At 44.6% G+C, this 19476-nt stretch overlaps 4 protein-coding genes across 7 annotated transcripts; 2 read left to right on the plus strand and 2 right to left on the minus strand.

Annotated features, from left to right (window-relative positions):
- The first annotated feature begins 10 nt into the window (after positions 1-10).
- LOC124635582 (glucosamine-6-phosphate isomerase) lies at positions 11-4038 on the plus strand. Of its 3 annotated transcripts, none has more exons than XR_006985030.1 (5): positions 11-205; positions 1880-2118; positions 2213-2754; positions 3388-3694; positions 3915-3982. XR_006985030.1 is itself a non-coding variant. In XM_047171508.1 (5 exons), exons 2-4 carry the CDS (start codon positions 1893-1895, stop codon positions 3656-3658), a joined length of 816 nt encoding a protein of 271 aa, XP_047027464.1. In that variant the 5' UTR covers positions 11-205; positions 1880-1892; the 3' UTR covers positions 3659-3694; positions 3915-4038. The 3 variants fall into 3 exon arrangements, 2 of the variants coding, with proteins under 2 accessions (XP_047027464.1, XP_047027463.1); XM_047171508.1 differs by having other exon boundaries at positions 3611-3694; positions 3915-4038; XM_047171507.1 differs by lacking the exons at positions 11-205; positions 3915-3982 and adding an exon at positions 855-874 and having other exon boundaries at positions 3388-3691.
- LOC124635580 (replication factor C subunit 2) lies at positions 3969-8218 on the minus strand. Its single transcript, XM_047171505.1, has 3 exons — positions 7200-8218; positions 4603-4824; positions 3969-4534 (listed from the first exon to the last, which is right to left on the minus strand). The coding sequence occupies exons 1-3, from the start codon at positions 7572-7574 to the stop codon at positions 4082-4084; spliced, it is 1050 nt and encodes a 349-aa protein (XP_047027461.1). The 5' UTR covers positions 7575-8218; the 3' UTR covers positions 3969-4081.
- Positions 8219-8306: 88 nt separating this feature from the next.
- On the plus strand, positions 8307-11365 carry LOC124635584 (charged multivesicular body protein 2a). Of its 2 annotated transcripts, none has more exons than XM_047171509.1 (6): positions 8307-8599; positions 9398-9581; positions 9921-10133; positions 10204-10301; positions 10511-10608; positions 11151-11365. In XM_047171509.1, exons 2-6 carry the CDS (start codon positions 9414-9416, stop codon positions 11261-11263), a joined length of 690 nt encoding a protein of 229 aa, XP_047027465.1. In that variant the 5' UTR covers positions 8307-8599; positions 9398-9413; the 3' UTR covers positions 11264-11365. The 2 variants fall into 2 exon arrangements, with proteins under 2 accessions (XP_047027465.1, XP_047027466.1); XM_047171510.1 differs by lacking the exon at positions 8307-8599 and adding an exon at positions 9286-9308.
- On the minus strand, positions 11366-19045 carry LOC124635585 (lysoplasmalogenase). Its single transcript, XM_047171511.1, is given in 4 exon segments — positions 11366-12107; positions 12109-12553; positions 14406-14587; positions 18759-19045. Coding segments are annotated over 4 exon segments (687 nt in total). The 5' UTR covers positions 18780-19045; the 3' UTR covers positions 11366-12068.
- Positions 19046-19476: the final 431 nt, after the last annotated feature.

A 19476-nucleotide genomic window follows, 5' to 3' on the forward strand; every position in this document is an offset into this window, starting at 1 on the left:
TCAAGGCTGACGTTAGCAGACGTCAGTGTCGGCGCGCCCACCCGCCGGCGTCCGACAGCGCAGCACCGACTCGCCGCACACGAGTAGCGCACACAACAGCTGCAAGCGAGCCTGTTGTTATTGTTACAGCCACCATACGCAGACTAGATCAATAACGTACATAGTCTGAGCGCCACGTAATTCGGCCCTGACCCTCAAGCCACAGGTAAGTGACCTCTACTAGAGGTTGTTCACACTTGTATTTCCAAAATATATTAACTTTCATCCAATTATTAACTGTACTTAAAAATTCAGTGGTTACACAAAGTATTATATACTGTAAACATAATCGTAATTTAGCGTAGTGACACTCCCGGGGTAAATAATAAAACAATTGAGTTAAACCCATGTGACGCAAAAAAAAACCGGTCTCTAATAGCATTTTGTTTTGCTAAGAGGTCAAACAATGTCACATTTTCCTTAAGTTTTGTACTCACTGAATCAGAATAAATATACTTAGGACTACAATATAACTGTATTTATCTGGGTCAGTAACAAATTACGTGCAAAGTATTGTTCTACTGGAAAACAATAAGAATTGCTGACCGCTGCTTCTCTCAAACAAATAAGAAAGTGCCGCTAAAGTCCCCAATGTCACAGCTATTTGCTTGAAACAAAAGTTAGAGATTCAGAAAGTTCGCCATCAATAAATAAAGTAATTGTGCAGTTGGCTATCTGAAAAGTTGTTTTGCAAACCACTTATCATCTAGCGTATTCTTGGTAAATAAGTTCAATAAACTGTATCGAGTCCCGCAGTCGGCGTAGATAAGGCGCGGTGTTTGTCCGCGCGGTCGGCGATATCGATTTTTGTTTTATTTGAACTAAACAAGTAACGGTAAAACTTACATCAAATACTCCAAATACAGAAATTAATTTTATTCGGTGCAAAAACTTTCTCAACTTATAGGTAGTTTAAATAAGTTTTATAGATACTTACGTATATATTTATTTTGTTGTGTTTTAGTACAAATAAGAATACCAATGTAGTTATTGATAGCGAAAGATGTTTATTTTGTAATCGATTCTACGGTCACAGTCGTCATAGTAGGCACGGCGGCAACGTGAAACCGGTTTATTGACGCGAGCCCTGGGGCCCGATTCTCCTAATTTTACTTAAGCGACATACGATTCACGTGAATTAAACGTTTTTATCCTTTTCTGTCATTCAATTATGAATCATTTTGTCTGCAAATGATTTACGATTGCAATATGATTGTAGAGCAAACTACCGTATAGACCAAAATCACCAAAATAGCAGACCAATCGCATTCCAACGACATTCGATTGGTTTGCGATTGGTCTGCTATTGCGATCAGATTGCGATTCAATTTCTATTCAATTTTGACATTATTAACTTAGGAGAATCGGGCCCCTGCTCGGCGCGCGTAAGGGCCGGTGCCCCCTGCCGGCGTGGCACGGCAGGTTGTGCAGTGGCATGCCGTGGCATCCAGCTGAAAGCCCAGCCACTCTGGCATTCACTAGTTTTGCGTCCTGCGCCCCACCGAAATGCTGTACAAGTTTCAACCTTATTTCAACTAGCTATATAGCAATCATAATTCCTCGATCCCTAAGTGTCCCATACGACTCCAAGAGAGGATATAAATAAAGGTACATAAGTTGTGTGCATAAGGATGTAAATGAGGGAGTAGATAGGCATAATACTTATATACCTACGTGAATATGCTCGCAATCAATTACGACTCAAGTATTTGCGGAATGCCCCATATGCTTTAATCGTAGTTGAGTCGTGATTGAATCTCAGTTGGATATCAGTTGTATGTCTCTTAAGTAAAGTGAGCGGAATAGCGTCATAGTGTGTGATGAGCGTTGTGTGGTGCAGGCACGAGCGCAGCATGCGGCTGATCATCCTGGAGGACGCGGGCGTGGTGGCGGACTGGGCGGCGCGCTTCGTGCTGCAGCGCATCACGCAGTTCGCGCCCGGCCCCGGCCGCCACTTCGTGCTGGGGCTGCCCACGGGCGGCACGCCGCTCGGCATGTACCGCCGCCTCATCGACTTCTACAAAGAAGGCCGCCTCTCTTTCAAATACGTCACTACCTTCAATATGGACGAGTATGTCGGTACGTATCCTAATTATACAAGAACACCATAATAATGTAGAGTTGAAAACGATTATGTTACTATATACTAAAATTACATAATTGTGGTACTTAGGTCTACCGCGCGACCACCCGGAGTCGTACCACTACTACATGTGGAACGAGTTCTTCAAGCACGTGGACATCGAGCCGGGCAACGCGCACGTGCTGGACGGCAATGCGTCCGACCTGGTGGCCGAGTGCAAGCGCTTCGAGGAGCTGATCGCGGCCGCGGGGGGCGTGCACCTGTTCATCGGCGGCATCGGGCCGGACGGGCACATCGCCTTCAACGAGCCCGGCTCGTCGCTGGTCTCCCGCACGCGCGTCAAGACGCTCGCCTACGACACGCTGGAGGCCAACAAGCGCTTCTTTGGCAACGACATCAGCAAGGTGCCGCGCCAGGCGCTCACGGTGGGCGTGGGCACCGTCATGGACGCCAAGGAGGTGATGATCCTCATCACGGGCGCGCACAAGGCGCTGGCGCTGGCCAAGGCGGTGGAGGAGGGCGTCAACCACATGTGGACGGTGTCGGCCTTCCAGCAGCACTCGCAGGCGCTGTTCGTGTGCGACGAGGACGCCACGCTCGAGCTGCGCGTCAAGACCGTCAAGTACTTCAAGGTGCGTGCATTCCACTTACGCATTACGCTGACGCTTCTGTTGCTCATCTCGATGTTATCATATCATATAGCTCATCTATAAATAGTCTTTCTACAGGATATGATACAGGCCCCTTGAGGTACTATGTAGTACCCAATATTATATTCGACCAGGACTACATTATTATTGAATGTACTTATTACATCGATACCCTCAGGCCCTTTTCACACGCACTCAGTCGCTGCACAGCAGCTGTGCTGTGTAAAGTAAAAATGTTAGTGAAAATCACTGACACTACGTACTTAACAGCCGCACTAAGCCGTCAAACAGAGACTAAACATAGCACAACGCGCTTGATCCTGGCGGGTGATCATCTATGTCATAGCGAGTTCATGTTTGTGTGGTCATCTTTGCTTATTCGTACGCGACACCCATGTACTGCACGCGCGGGGCTGCAGGGAGTGCCTGTCCGGTACGAGAGAACATCGCACGGACAAGCGCCAACCTCTCCTGAATGCCGCTGCACCCCACTACTACACTATGTGTAATGCTGAAACAGATGCGGTCTGCAGTGGACTGCATGACAATGATGTAGGTTGCATGGGTGGCGGGTGAGCGCGCGTGTGTGTTTGTGTAGCGTGTGCTGTTGTCCAGGCGCTGAGCGAGGAGCATCAGCGGATGATCCAGCGCCGCGTCGAGGAGCAGCGCGTCATACACTGACCTCACTCGCATTCCACCACCACCGGCTCAACTAACCTCTCGTCGAGTGACTGCCTTAGCAACGCACACTCATGGATACAGATGCTGCACTGTAGAGCATCGCGTGTCCGTGAGCGTGTTGTCGTAAAACACTCGCCATGATGCGGTTATGTTGCAGAGCCTCATGACGGAGCACAACAAGCTGCTCGAGATCATCGCGCGGTGACTCCGGCGCCGCCCCGCTACCGACGCGCGCCTTACATCTACTATATAAAAATAAGTCCGGTTTTCCTCCCTGACGCTATAACTCCAGAACGCACGAACCGATTTCCACGGTTTTGCATTCGTTGGAAAGGTCTCGGGCTCCGTGAGGTTTATAGCAAAGAAAATTCAGGAAAAACAAAAAAAAAAATATCACCAAACAATATGTTACATAAAACGAAGCCATCTGGTGGCGGAACGGAGTTCGCCGGGTTTGCTAGTCTTATATACAATGTTATCAATTTTATATTATATCGATCTAATTAAAGAATACATTTTTATACTGTAAAGCAGGTTTTTTATTTCTACTTTGTATAATACTTATTTCTAGATTGTACACTTAGAAATTAGAATGCAGTCTATGTTCACAATAGCAAGCGCACAGGCACTAGGCGTCGGCGGCGGCGCGGCAGCAGCGCGCCAGCAGCCCCGCCAGCTGCAGCGGCGAGCCCAGCCCGTCCGCCACGCGCAGGTGCGTCAGCCCCACCTCGCGCACCAGCGCCAGCCGCGCGCCCTCGCCCGCCTCCAGCGTCTTGCACACGCGGAACATGTTGCTCACGATGTCCTCGGCCGCGTAGCCCAGCTTGCACAGCTTGGCCACCACCTTGTACGCCGCGTGGATGTCCTGGCGCAGGCACGCCTCCAGCATGCCGCGCACCAGCATGGGGTGCGGCTCGTCGCACACCTTGAACACGTGCTCGGCGCTCACGTGCGCGAAGCCCTGCGCCGTCGACTGCAGGTTGTTGAGCGCGGCGCGCAGGTCGCCCTGCGCCGTGAACACCACCGCGCTCACGCCCTCCTCCGTGTACGACAGCTGCTCCTTCTCGCACACCTCCAGCACCTGCGGGGCAGAGGGCAGGCGTCAGCGCGGGCGGGGCGGGTGGGGCAGGCGGGGGCAGGGGCACGCACCTTGGCCAGGATCTGCGCGTCGGTGAGGCGCGAGTAGCGCAGCACGGCGCAGCGCGACTGGATGGGCTCGATGATCTTCTCGGAGTTGTTGGCGGCGAGCGCGAAGCGCGTGGTGTGCGAGTACAGCTCCATGGTGCGGCGCAGCGCCTGCTGCGCGCCCTCCGTCATGCTGTCCGCCTCGTCCAGGATCACCAGCTTGTGCCGCCCCGCCGGCAGCGTCACCTGCCGCACACACACTCAATCATCACATAGTTTCAACTACAAATTATTCACATCAATGAATAACAATTTTAAGGGCCCATATCTAAAGGGTTAACAAAGAGCAACTACTAATAGTAACAGTAAAGGTAATAGTAAAGGGATAACGAAGAGTAACGAGTAATTACTAAACTATTAAACTTTACTGTCACCATGCTCTCTCATGAACCATAACAGTCAGAAATACTGAAAACTATTATCTATACTAATATTATAAAGCTGAAGAGTTTGTTTGTTTGAACGCGCTAATCTCAGGAACTACTGGTCCAATTTGAAAATTTCTTTCAGTGTTAGATAGCCCACCGGTACGGGAAGTAATTCCCACGGGATGCGGGTGAAACCGCTGGCAGAAGCTAGTTGATTAATAAAATTTATATTTAAGTGGTTCATTCAAAGGTTTTTTTTATAGAAAATATGTTTGCATGCAATTCTGAACCACCTGGGATTTGTTTTTATTTATTTCACAAAGTTACTTTGCCCTTACAGATTACTTCTAATTCAACATAGTACTTACAAATGGGTATGTTTTCTATACTATATTTCCTTACAAACTACACAGTAAGTGGCCCTTGTGAATGCGCTCAGTGTACACTGTACAGTTATAATTTCCAGAAATGACTATTCTTATGTTGGCTTATAATTTCTCTAATGTTTTCACTAATTGTTTCTTTTGTCTTGCAAATGATATATTTTATATGTGTTTTCTTCTCTCTCAATATTTGCATGCTGTTTTATAATTGCGGAATGTGTCTAGCACTACAACTAAATTTTGTACCAATTCTTGTACCACATTTTATGCAAATAAATGAAATTATATTATCGCATTCTATAACGATATCTCTAGCTACTGTGGTCTCTAAGGTATTCGACAGCGTGCTTAATGGTCAATTAAATAAACACATCGTATTGCACGATAATCAGTTTGGGTTTCGGCCCGGTTTATCAACAGAGAGTGCAATATTGGGTTTTAAGCATGCTGTGCAGTACTACACTGGCCGCAGTACGCCGGTTTACACCTGTTTTCTCGACCTTTCGAGTGCTTTTGACCTGGTTTCCTATGATATTCTTTGGAAAAAACTGAATGATGCTCTACTACCACCTGAAGTTATCAATATTTTTAAATATTGGTATGGAAACCAGGTCAACAGAGTTCGTTGGGATGGAGCGTATTCGGACCCTTACGGATTGGAGTGTGGGGTGAGACAGGGAGGTTTGAGTTCTCCCACACTCTTTAATCTGTACATGAACCAACTGATTGTGGAGCTGAGCAGCACCAGAGTCGGATGCTATATCGATGGCGTATGTGTTAACAACATAAGCTATGCTGATGACATGGTGCTGCTCAGCACCTCAGTTTGTGGTTTGAGAAACCTTGTGCGTGTATGTGAAACCTACGCCAGAGCTCACGGCCTGGTGTATAATGTAAAAAAAAAGTGTCGTTATGGTGTTTGGGGCTGGAGGTAAATATCCAGAAGCAGTGCCTCCTATCTTATTGAATGGTGTTGCCTTGACGAGGGTACACCAGTTCAAGTACCTCGGACATGTATTGACCGCTGGCCTCAAGGATGATGACGACATAGAACGTGAGCGGAGGGCGCTGTCGGTGAGAGCGAATATGATTGCCCGCAGGTTCTCACGTGCTTCTAACTCGGTTAAAGTAACGCTGTTTAGAGCTTACTGTACATCATTTTATACCAGCAGCCTGTGGGTTAATTTTACGCTTAAATCGTACAGCGCCCTTCGTGTTCAGTACAACAATGCTTTCAGGGTGCTGATGGGGCTGCCTCGCTTCTGTAGTGCATCAGGGATGTTCGCTGAAATGCACGTAGACTGCTTTTATACTATTATGCGGAAAAAGTGTGCATCCCTGGTGCGCAGGGTGCGGGCCAGCTCCAATGGTATCCTGGGCATGGTGGCTGATAGGTTGGACTGCTGCATACTGAATCGTTGCTCCAAGATTTCGGCTGGAATCTTGTAGCGGCAATTCGTAGTGAGTGTTTCTTTATGTAACCAAATTGCACATTGTAGTTTACTAACATAGTCTTAAGTAAATATTGTTACTAACCTGATATGAGTCCTAGTTACTTGAAATAAATGCTTTATTATTATTATTATAAAACCTGTTAGGGCTCAGGCGGAAAATGCCTACAGACAAGGTGACCCGATATGTAAAGTGTAGGCCAACCCTACAGACGTCTGGCCTAGAGAACTTCACAACTCTCAGTCATGAGAAAACAACCACAAAAAATACATACTGACGGCTTCATGGTACATGTGAACATTGCAGATCACTTTTCACATTATGGGTCTTCATAATCTGAAATGCATAGGATACAAACCTTTTGTTGTGCAAACATTTTGATCTTGTTGCGCACGACATCGATGCCGCGGTCGTTGGACGCGTTGAGCTCGAGCACGGCGTCGCGGAAGGCGGCGCCGAGCAGCGCGCGCGCCAGGCACAGGATGGTGGTGGTCTTGCCGACGCCCGGAGGACCCGCGATTATTATGTTAGGAGCGTTCCCGGTGCGCGCAAACACAGCCAGCCTAGAGACCGTGTCTTCGTTGCCCACGATGTCACTGAATACTATCGGCCGGTATTTTTCTATCCATGGTAAATTAGAAGATGGCTTGGAGCCGCTAGTGCCAGCTTTGGACGTTAACGGTTTTGGAGCAACCTCATCCACATCCATAATGGAAAGGTCGTTATCACTCATTTTAATATCAAGAGCAACAAATTTTAAAGTGTTTGACTCTGCATGCAGCAACAACAACTATATTATCTGAAAGATTTCTCAGTTTTATAATTTTTCCAACATGAAACTTTCGCTAATGTTGGATTAATTTCACAGGTTACAACATTATTTTATTTGTATGAAACTATACAAACAAACAATAATTTAAAAAGTCCTAGACTAAATGTAGACTAAAAAAATTTGAATGTTGTCTGTCTGACATGTCATTGTCGTCTAAATTTGGCGTGTGTTCCGAAATGAAACTTGAAGTGCCGTCCGTGTGATGTCATGAATCGACGCCATAACGAGTATTAACGAGAATGAGAATCAAGTTGTTATTATTCATACACATTATAACATCATTATACATGTGGTTATACTTGTCTCACCAATAGAGTATAGTATAGTAAATATGCCATCAAATTCATGATGACACGAGCATGAAATACCTCAAGTGAAGATTCCGAGTTATATTTCGGAACACACGCGGACTGGCGGACTGTACACGAGTGAGACATTTTGTTTTCAAAAGCTCTCGTAACATTCGGATAATATTCTGAATGACTTATTTTTTCCCTTTTATTCCCTATCCATAGTGTCCACCATGTGTATTCCAAAAGGTCCATAGTGTCAGGTTTCACCCGGGTTTCACAAATAATAAATGTCACTTTCAGACATGACTTTGACACTGAATTGTGATTGTGACACTGACATATTTGATTTGGTTGTGATCAGATTTCGGAATTGATCTTTAGAGAGCTATTTAATCAAAAATATAAATGTATTGTATTTCTGAATATCTTTCATGTAAACAATATTTTGGAGCGTAGTTCCCGTGTAAATGCATTTACTATATAATTAAGTTAATATTTATGGTGCTTTAGTCAGTGATAAGTGACCAATTGATTTATGAAGAGTTTAGAATAAATCGGTGACCTCAACTTTTAACTAGGGGATGGTGAATCATCACTTCAAATATCTGGACGTTCTTGTATTTAAATAAAAAGGTATTGCTCCTATAATCATGTAACTGGTATCCATCGTGTAAAGCAGTAGCACTTCATCTATTTAAATAAGCACAAATTAATTAAATAATTGCAATGCTAAATTGTTTATGTACTAGCAGTTTATTATGTGATGAGTGCTGTAACCCTTATATTAAACAAGAATTGTGGAGCTATTTACTTAATATCGGTTAATGGTTCACCTCGGGGGCAGACCTTGTATTAAGAAATTGATGCTACAAGAATGAAGAATGGCACATGATACCAACAACAATAAAGTCGTGTTTATTAGTAATAGCTAGCATAGGAAGAAGTTGTTCAACTTTGTCTAACTAGTAATAGCTAGCATAGGAAGAAGTTGTTCAACTTTGTCTAACTAGTAATAGCTAGCATAGGAAGAAGTTGTTCAACTTTGTCTAACTAGTAATAGCTAGCATAGGAAGAAGTTGTTCAACTTTGTCTAACTAGTAATAGCTAGCACAGGAAGAAGTTGTTCAACTTTGTCTAACTAGTAATAGCTAGCATAGGAAGAAGTTGTTCAACTTTGTCTAACTAGTAATTTATCATACCAACATATGTCATACTTAGGGCTGGGTACACATATCAACTTGGAAAGACAGCAGTTGATATTCACTATCATTTGTATAGAACTGCATACAGCAATGCAGATTAATGGCTTCATATCGGAGCAGTAGACAGATGAAATCTGTTTGTGAGTTGACATGTGTGATACACCTTTAGTACTCTGTAAAAATGAAGAGTTTTGTAAAGGATGTTGTACAAGTAATAATATTTGTGTAGCAAACACAGCACCACAATGGAGTGGTTGTTTGGTCACCGGATGACTCCGGAGGAGATGCTGCGCAAGAACCAGCGTGCGCTCAACAAGGCCATGCGGGACCTGGACAGGGAGCGGATGAAGATGGAGCAGCAGGAGAAGAAAGTCATCAATGACATCAAAAAGCTGGCCAAAGAAGGACAGATGGTCAGTCCCAACTAATTAGTGAACACTTAACGTTATGTTTTATTGGATTCAAATTATCTTACTGAATCATCAGAATACCACTTGTTTATAAGCCCTCCTACTTGTGATGCAACTTAATCAATCCTAAGGCTACATGTAGTTACTTGAAAATGTTTCACCTAAACTACCTGCGTGATATACAGGCGCATCACACATTCGCGTCGAATAGTGTCGGGATATTATATCAGGATAAAAATTTTGTGTCAGATAACAACCATTGAAACATTCAAAATCACAAGCTATCACATTGACAATAGTAGTAATTGCGCCTAGGAATGTAATTTGTGATTTTGTGCACAGGATGCTGTTAAAATAATGGCAAAGGATCTAGTGCGCACGCGGCGGTACGTGCGCAAGTTCATGCTGATGAAGGCGAACATCCAGGCCGTGTCGCTCAAGATCCAGACGCTCAAGTCGCAGAACACCATGGCGCAGGCCATGCGCGGCGTCACGCGCGCCATGGCCACCATGAACCGCCAGCTCAACATGCCGCAGATACAGAAGATCCTGCAGGTAGGCACCCCACCCGCGCCCCGCCTCGCCCCACCACGCCCCACCCCGCTCACCGCCCGCTTGCTTGCAGGAGTTCGAGAAGCAGTCGGAGATAATGGACATGAAGGAGGAGATGATGAGCGACTCCATCGACGAGGCCATGGCGGCAGACGACGACGAGGAGGAGAGGTCAGTGTCCCGCCACTCATGCCCTCTCCTTTGTATGCTCTCTAATACCTTTTGTTCAAATACCTACTGGACACGGGTAAAATGTCAACGTTAAAAACATCGAAAATGTATAATATTTATAACAGATCTATAGGTACTATGTGCTAAGGAACTGTCGTTCATAATTGTACCTGTGGAGTGACGATTGACGTGAGCTTGTGCTTGTGCAGCGACCAGGTGGTGTCGCAGATCCTGGACGAGCTGGGGCTGCAGCTCAACGACACGCTGTCGGGCCTGCCGCAGGCCACCGGCTCGCTCTCCGTCGCAGGTCAGTCCCCAGCACTCGCTACCACACTCTCCAGTATTTCTGCCTCACGGAATACGGGGATCGTAGGTCTCGGGTCAAGTACCCATAGTACTCAAAGTATGTCACTACTAACCTTGGCCGTTTTTCGCCAAAAATACAAGTATTTATATGAAACAGATTTGGGTAATATAGAAATTCGACCATTACCAATAGAGATCAATTATATCATTAGATGACTTATTCCACATTAGGCACCTGTGCAACCTGACGGATTCCACATGTGGCTGCCACGGATCAGTAGATACTAGTGCTGCGATGTTTTTTTAGTCAGTTTAATAACACTAAAAATTTTACCATGCTTAGGTAAGCGGCGTGAAATGTTTGGAAAAATATGTACTTAGCGTGAATTCAGCGAGACAATTATTAATCGAGGTTTGGATGCAGGGTGTTGTATTATTTTCAAGCATATGCATCAAGGGTATCATGCATATGGAGTAAAACAGATGGCAAGCAACATCTCCTGAAGGAAGATGCCTTGTGCTTGATGCGTGCGTGTGTTGCAGCGCGGACGCCGGGCGCCGCCGCGCCGGTGGCGGTGGCGGGCGGCTCCGGCCCCGCGCCGCCCGACGCCGACGCCGAGCTGCAGGCCCGCCTCGACAACCTGCGCCGCGAGTAGCCGCCCTCACAACACGCTTAGTTAAGTTTATCCACTATATTATATTATACATATTTTTGTAACATAAATAAAAGCTTGTTTTAAAACCACTGATAACACAAATTTCAGTTATTATTATTTATTTTTAAAGTCACTTCTCCGTGACCTGACACTTGTTATATCTATACAATAATAAAAATATAATAACTACCGGTTATAAATGTATAACATTTAATAAAATATTACATAATTGATATTCATCGTGTTGATAGTCAATAAGTGTCAGCGTGGTGTGTCGCCACTAAATACACTATCTGTGTGACATTATCCGTGCAATGACGTGGCTCAGCGATACAATACTTTCACTGAAATACTAGATGCTGGATCCGATTGTATGTAGATAGTACAAACGAACAACGTATTCTATTGGAATAGTTTAGAACACAGTTGAGGCGCGGTGGCTGGCACACTGTCGTGTTAGTGACACGTGTGGCTTCTGCCTAACACTACCTCAGGAATGTACAAGTATCAACAACCTGGAGCCGCTCCCGCGCCACCGGAGCGCCTCGGACTCAGTCTTGTTGTAGCCTACCTCCCGCCACTCACACACACTCTTCATATTTCACACAACACTTCTCTCGTAAAAGTACATTATATCACAGACTGACGGCACCCGACTCGTCAGATGCGCATGCGGAGAACCACACGGCTCGACTCGTGTAAACGAACTACAAAATATATTACCACCATGAAGTACGCTAATAGGGTCACAAAATATCTAGGTTCTAAACATATACCTAACTAACTTATATGTAAGTATATACGCTTATGAGCTAAAGGAAGAGTGCATGGGCTCAGTGGGCGTCGTCGAGCGCGCTGAGCGCGATGCCCAGCTGCGCCAGGTAGTAGGTGGACATGACGAGCAGCTGCTGGCACGGCAGCGCGCCGCCCCACAGCCCGTAGCCCAGCAGCGCGTCCGACAGCGCGAACAGCAGCGCGCCCGCCCGCGCCGCGCCGCCCGCCGCCGCGCCGCGCCACGCCATGCCCGCCAGCAGCAGCGCGTAGCCCGCGGCCGGCGCGCGCAGCCCGGGCGGCGGCGCCAGCAGCAGCACACTCGCCGCGGCCGCCGCCAGCAGCGCCGCGCCACAGCGCCGCGACCCCGCCGGCGCGCGCGCGAAGGCGCACAGGTACGCCACGTGCGCCGCGCCGAACGCGCCCATGCCGCCCGCCAGCTGCGCCGGCCACACCAGCAGCGCGTCGCCCAGCGCCGACAGCGCCAGCCCCGCCGCCACGCGCCGCGCGTACCACCCCCTACTCGCGTACCACACACTCCATCATCAATACTGATTCACTCACTTGTGTGTATTCATTTTAATCATTACAATAGTAACTACTAGTCACCCGCGATTTCATCCGCGTCGCGTGAAAATACTTCCTATAGAAACCATACGCATAAAACATAGCATCAACGCAAGTTAAGAAGTTATAAAAACCACTGCAATGTAAAGAGTAGTCACGAGCGGGAATTTTTTCGATTTTTTGAGGACTCCAAAAGTAAACTCTAACTAAATGAAGAAGAAACAAACTGTGAACTTTATGCTGGGTTCAAAAGCGAAGTGAAATTAGCAAAAAAAGAATATAAAACGAAATAAAGTCTGCAAGCTGTGATTTATTTGAGTGTTGGGCCCAAAAGTGCCAAAACAAATACCAAAAAAAAAACATTGTGAAATAACGAGTGCAGCGAGCGTGAACTTTTGTTAAATTGTTAGTTTGAGGAAGCCGACCCCAACATAGTTGGGAAAAGGCTCAGAGGATGATGTTAGTTTGAGGACTCAAAAAGAAAACGCAGAATAAATCTATACTAATATTATAAAGAGGAAAACCTTGTTTGTTTGTTTGTTTGGTTGTAATGAATACACTCAAAAACTACTGGACCGATTTTAAATATTCTTTCACCATTAGAAAGCTATATTTTCTGCGAGTAACATAAGCTATGTTTTATCCCGGTGCGGGCAGCAGCTCCCACGGGACGCGGGTGAAACCGCAGGAAAACGGCTAGTTAGAAATAAAGAAGAAACTGCGAGAGAAGCGAGCGCAATTCTTTTTCTAACTTTGTTGAATTGAAAAAAACTGATTAATGCAAAAATAAACGAGGCTTCACGATAAAAGCGAGCGCTATTTTTAACCGCCTTCCCAAAAAGCGGAGGTTCTCAATTCGACCGTTTTTTTTGTATGTTTGTTACGCGATTACTCAACCATTTATTAATCGATTTTGATTATTCTTTTCTTGTTTGATAGCGTATACTTACGAGGTGGTCCCATTATCATCAGGTCAGGATCTGATGATGGAAACCCTGAGAAATCGGGGCAACTTTCGAAAGTTGTAGGAATACATAGTGTGAAAACTTGACACTCAGGTGTTTGCCTGATAGCACTATTCAACAGTGAAGGTTTTGAGCTGACCTGGTGATGGAGACCAGTGAAGGTCGAGGGAACTCGACAACTGAATATGTAAACTTTCTCGTGTTTGGGCTTATGTTATTCGTATTGACGAGACCTTTGCAACAGTAAGGTTTGGAGCTGACTTGATGATGGAGACCAGAGAAACCACCTCGTGTTTGGGCTTATATTATTCATATTGATGAGAACTTTTCAGTTATGCTTTGTATCACTGTATAAAACCGACTTCTAAAAACACTTAAAAGCCGAAAAAAAAACAATTTTAGGTGCATCGGCCTAGAAGTCGGTGGCATAATTAACTAAGGGACATCCATTAGACACCCTTCTTTCAATTTCGTTAATAAATAGACAAAAACAAAAATTGCACATTGTCATGGAGCCCGGCATCACACGGGTGTAATTTTGGCACGTAGGCACAGCCCCGGCACGTGCTGTCGGCAGCTAAGGTTCAAAACGTACCTTAAGGAAGCTACACGCAGTAACATGCGCTAAGTTTTATCCGGGTACGGGGAAAGTACGCGGTTTCACCCGCGCAAAGAAATATAACTACATGCATATAATGTAATGTTCTAGATACCGACCAGTATGAAATGACCTCTGTTATGTTATCTACGGCAGGTATCGCGAAGGAAGTTTGCTTGTTGATATGATGTGTATGTATGTGCGATAGTGCACGTGGCGTGGGGTAGGTCAGGGAGCGTACTTGTGGTGCGGCAGCGCGGCGTGGCGGCGCAGCACGCACAGCAGCAGGCACAGCACGGGCGCGCACTTGGCGGCGGCGGCCGCGGGGCCCGGCGCGCCGCCGCCTGCGCCCAGCGACACGAAGTACACGCACACGCACTTGAAGAACGGCACCAGCCGCCCGCCCGCGCTCACCCGCCGCGCCTGACGAACACAATACTTACTGAACAAAGGCCTCCTATACTCACCGCACTGCGCATCCGTGTTGGTAAGCGCACTGTAGAATATTTTTATTGGTGCCCATATCAGAGCAAGCCTTTTAATATCCCCACTTGGTAGTGCGTGGTGGTCATACGGCCACCAGTCGACCATCAGAGCTTCATTCCTACTTCAGAAGGGTGCAGTGCTCTACCTATTTGTTAGTAAACATGTATTACGCAGGTACATAAGCTACTACTTTATAATAAACAGCAAGTGCGTAGTTTGGTCTTTGTCTTACCACTTAGGTGGTACCTACTTTGTCTTGACATTGAGTGAACTTGCGACTACACTACACTTGGCCGATAAATACATTGCCAGGTGATAACGACTGCCTGCCGAATTGGACAGTAGCTAAACGGTACAAACAACGTGTTGTGATGGAGTAGTGTTTTTTTGGCATCTCAGTGGCGTAGTGCTGATGCATCGCATTACGAGTTTAGATTAGACAGACATACCTACGACGCTAATTATTTCCTTTAACTATCGATAACGACGATAATATTATTATTATAATTTATTTTTAACGATCCTGCGTACTCGATGCGTATTTTGCGCAGGTAGGCCACCCATAATGTTATGATAAACTATTATTCTTCTGGCATTATTTCTTCGCGGTATGAAACCGGAAACATGATTCTAACATGATTGCAACGGAGTTGCGACTACCTACTGCGAACAAAAGTAGGTAACAACCGGGAAGATCCAACGCGATAACACCCGCCTCATCTCTTAGCGATTTTTGTGACACTTGCAAACCGATATGAGGACACCTAACGCAGCACTAAGGCCTCAGCCTCGAATTTTGCGGGCAGCAGGGCGGCAGCGGCGGCGGCGCGGGAGCGGGGCGGGCAACGCATACCTGGGGCCAGATTCTCCTAAGTTAATAATGTCAAAATCGAATAGAAATCGAATCGCAATATGATCGCAATAGCAGTTTTAACCATATCGGGCATTCTGCTACTAATAAAAGACCAATCGTATTCGATTGACATTTGATTGGTGTGCGATTGGTCTGCTATTTTGGTAATTTTGGCCTATACGGTAGTTTGCTGTACAATCATTTTGCAATCGTAAATCATTTGCAGACAAAATTATTCATTATTGAATGACAGAAAAGGATAAAAACGTTTATTTCCAAGAAGAAATAGCGGAATGCCACATACGCTTCAATCGTAATCGAGTCGGGATCGGATCTCAGTCGAATCGAGTCGAACGTCAATCGTATGTCGCTTAAGTAAAATTAGGAGAATCGGGCCCCTGTTCTCGAAACTAGCGGGCAGATCGCGCGGCACTATAGCAGTGTAGTGTTGTGTTTGCTGTTCCATATGGGTGTCCTCTCAAAGATGGCCGAAATAATTAGCTCTTGCACGTCCGAAGACATTTTGATACGTCACAAAAAAAATGTATAACACTATGCCTACAATGCAGACGCCCAACGCGGGCGGTCACCGCTTGACTGGAGCGCACCGCTCGTTGCCCGCCGCCATTTGATTTTAATCTCAATATTCGAGGGCCGGTCCATTTGATTTTATACGCGTAAGATCCTGCCGCTCCCGCGCCGCCGCCGCCGCCGCCGCCGCCCCGCTGCCCGCAAAATTCGAGGCAGAGGCCTAAGGGTCATGTCACACCAGAATGCAGCGACATCAAGACGTGCGAGTTGCGCGGCCATTCTCGTCACCGCGGGCGGCCGCGCGATCTTTTCAAGCTTTTTAAGCGATAGTGGAATTTTAAGTAGGTATGTATTAAATATACATAAATTCAATATTATATTATGCCATTCCGGTGTGAGTCGAGTGGTGACATCGAGTCGCAAGTGCCGAGAGAGCGCTACACCGACTGGCAATGTAGGTCGACTATGCAACCATACGTAGGCTCTAGGTATAGGTACATATACTTGTACGAATGTACTTGAACACTTTGATGCACAATCGATATAGGTATCCAAGTACAGGGTCCCGATTCTCCTAAGTTAACACTTTCGATGCCCAGCACCCGGGATTCGAGTCGAACCATAGTTCATTCCTTATGCCCGCAACCCGAATACCGAGTCGTCGCTATGTGTAGCTATAGATGCATGTGCTCATGCCCAGGACCCGAATAGCGAGTCCATAGCTAAGTAAGCTGTAAGGGTTGTCAAAAGTAAATAAATGAAATCAATTGAAAAAACATCGCTTTAGTTTATAACGGATTAGAAAACGTAAATTGGTATTATTCCATCCAGTTATTGCTTCACTCCAGTATTGTATTAATTTGGTACATGCGTACTTAGGTTAGATCTTGTTTGATGTTAGTAATAATGCGCTCACGCGCGCCATCTATTGATGTATGTCCAAATCAAGAGACGTTAAATTCGCAAAGATAATCCTTGCCTAATATAAATGGGAAATAAATTTATTATTAGGTCAAAGTAATATAAAAATACTAGTGTTTACAGCTAAATCACATATCATTTACAAAATATGAGAAGAATTATTTCAAAGGTTTTTGAAAGTATCTCATTTGGGGATCTCTTTGAAAATATTAATAACATAAACGGAAGTAATACGTTAAACGGAAGTAATAAATAAACTTCGTATATGTTTGTATAATTATAATTGATTAACTGAATACACGAACGGTAGGTATATGTTTATTTGTACCGGGATTAAATTATTCAGTAGACTACAAGTTGGAAATTAAGCTACGGAATAAACAGGAGATCAACTGAAGGTACTTTTTCTGACTAGTGTTAAGTTCTCGATAACTCTGATTGGTCAACAAGATCGGGCCTGGCAATCTTCGACTCGAAGATTGTCAAAATATTGTCAATATAATAGATTAAAAGTTAAAACAAAAGTGCATCTATCGCCTTTTGTGCAATAACGAAATTTATGGTTCTTTATCTCTGGCCCGTAAAATGACAAACAAAGCGCGTCGGCATGTTTTTTGAGATTACGAGTATTTAAACTAAAAACTAGATACTTATTTTCTTTGTTATCCTATGCAGGTGTTAAAACAAAGCACGTCGGCGTTGTATTGATTAAAAAAAAGCTTACAGAAACATGTAGATAAATCATATTAAGTAAATCTGTTCTAACATAATGCACGTTAAAATTAAAAAAATAGTCTCTTTAACAACATAATAAATTAAATAACAAGACGGGATTTATTTTCTTTATTCTGATCAAAAATGCACAATAATTATATTCTAGTAAATTATTTTGGGTAGCCCTACGCTCGGTGGGCGGGGCTTAAGTGAACCCGGACGCCGGGTTTTCGGGCATAAGGGTCCCGTTCCGATACAATTGCGCTGTTGGACTCGAATACCGGGTTGTTTTGTAGTTATGCAAAATATTTTTGGGCATGTGGATAGGAATTGCATAGGTGAGCTGGGCAGCGAAAGTGTTAATAATGTCAAAATCGAATAGAAATCGAATCGCAATATGATCGCAATAGCACTTTTAACCATATCGGGCATTCTGCTACTAATGTAAGACCAATCGTATTCCAACGACATTAGATTGGTTTGCGATTGGTCTGCTATTTTGGTGATTTTGGTCTATACGGTAGTTTGCTCTACAATCATATTGCAATAGTTAATCATTTGCAGACAAAATGATTCATTATTGAATGACAGAAAAGGATAAAAACGTTTCATTTCAAAGAAAAAATAGCGGAATGCCACATACGTTTCAATCGTAATCGAGTCGGGATTGGATCGCAGTCGAACGTGAATCGAGTGTTGCTTAAGTAAAATTAGGAGAATCGGGCCCCAGTACGTATGTTGAATAGAGATGTGGGAATCATTCACAAACTATCAATTAACTTAGATCAACAGTGTTTCATCGATCGTCCCGGGAGGGGAATTATATTGAAACTGCACTTAAGCCTTTTTAAATAAGTCTATTTACCTATGGTATGATAGCTTGCACGAAATCTGAGAAGATCCCTAATTTATTTACATGTCTAAAAATGCACAATCATCCTGTGTATTTTTCAATAAGTGTATTTTTTTACTAAGCCGGATTTATAAGCTGTTGCGTTAAATACACATTTGGATCAGACTTTACTTGCAACACGGAATTATTGATCTGTTCCTAACAGACTAATTTCTAACAAAGAACAAACAACATACCAGGTCGACTGGAGATATCATAGTAGCTGCGTAGTGTGCGACTTCCTTCTTAACTCTTGAACCAACTGCGCACCTCCGACAAGAGACATCAACTAACAACGGTACTATAACAAGCGACGAATGACTCCCCGCGAAGCGGCACGAGGGGATACGAGAATAATATGTTTGTTTTGATTACTGTGTTCGGAGCTGAACAAGTACGCAACTGTTACATAGATAAATTAAAAATAAGGTTGTTCTTTCGTTTACTCGTGAAAACAGATGCGACTTCAATTTGGTAGGTTTATATAATTCGTTTTGAAACATTTGTAACCTATATTTACCGCCAGGGACAATTTTCAAATAAATACAGACAAATTACTCAATACTTTATTGCATTCCTTAATTTAATGGAAGGTAATAGATATAATAAAAATTGCGTGACTTATTCATTCTAGAAATAATCATTTAGTAAGTGCCTGTTTAAATCATTGAAAAATTAAATTAGGTACGGGTGCAACATTTAATGATTTCGATTTAGATTTGGGACAGTTCTAATAAGAAGATCTCATTTGTTTTTTTATACCCAGCTAGAGAAACTTATTTCACATTTTTGGAAGAAGGGTGGACTGAACTGTAAAGCGGTCTACACACCAAAGCCGCTGCCCCGGCGGCACGGATCACCGGCCCAACCCGCCGGCCTTATTTTGTACAATCATGCCGCCGGCTTGCGCCCGCG

The sequence above is a fragment of the Helicoverpa zea genome, chromosome 13 (genome assembly GCF_022581195.2).
Source record: "Helicoverpa zea isolate HzStark_Cry1AcR chromosome 13, ilHelZeax1.1, whole genome shotgun sequence".
NCBI classification, from domain to species: domain Eukaryota; kingdom Metazoa; phylum Arthropoda; class Insecta; order Lepidoptera; family Noctuidae; genus Helicoverpa; species Helicoverpa zea.

Coding starts and splice junctions, on each gene's coding strand:
- LOC124635582 (XM_047171507.1), top strand. CDS start 1,893: ATGCGGCTGATCATCCTGGAGGACGCGGGCGTGGTGGCGGACTGGGCG. Junction 2,119..2,212: donor CAATATGGACGAGTATGTCG/GTACGTATCCTA, acceptor TGTGGTACTTAG/GTCTACCGCGCGACCACCCG. Junction 2,755..3,387: donor AGACCGTCAAGTACTTCAAG/GTGCGTGCATTC, acceptor GCTGTTGTCCAG/GCGCTGAGCGAGGAGCATCA.
- LOC124635580 (XM_047171505.1), bottom strand. CDS start 7,574: ATGAGTGATAACGACCTTTCCATTATGGATGTGGATGAGGTTGCTCCA. Junction 4,825..7,199: donor AAATGTTTGCACAACAAAAG/GTTTGTATCCTA, acceptor TGTGTGCGGCAG/GTGACGCTGCCGGCGGGGCG. Junction 4,535..4,602: donor ACGCGCAGATCCTGGCCAAG/GTGCGTGCCCCT, acceptor TCTGCCCCGCAG/GTGCTGGAGGTGTGCGAGAA.
- LOC124635584 (XM_047171509.1), top strand. CDS start 9,414: ATGGAGTGGTTGTTTGGTCACCGGATGACTCCGGAGGAGATGCTGCGC. Junction 10,134..10,203: donor AGATACAGAAGATCCTGCAG/GTAGGCACCCCA, acceptor GCTTGCTTGCAG/GAGTTCGAGAAGCAGTCGGA. Junction 10,609..11,150: donor CGGCTCGCTCTCCGTCGCAG/GTCAGTCCCCAG, acceptor CGTGTGTTGCAG/CGCGGACGCCGGGCGCCGCC.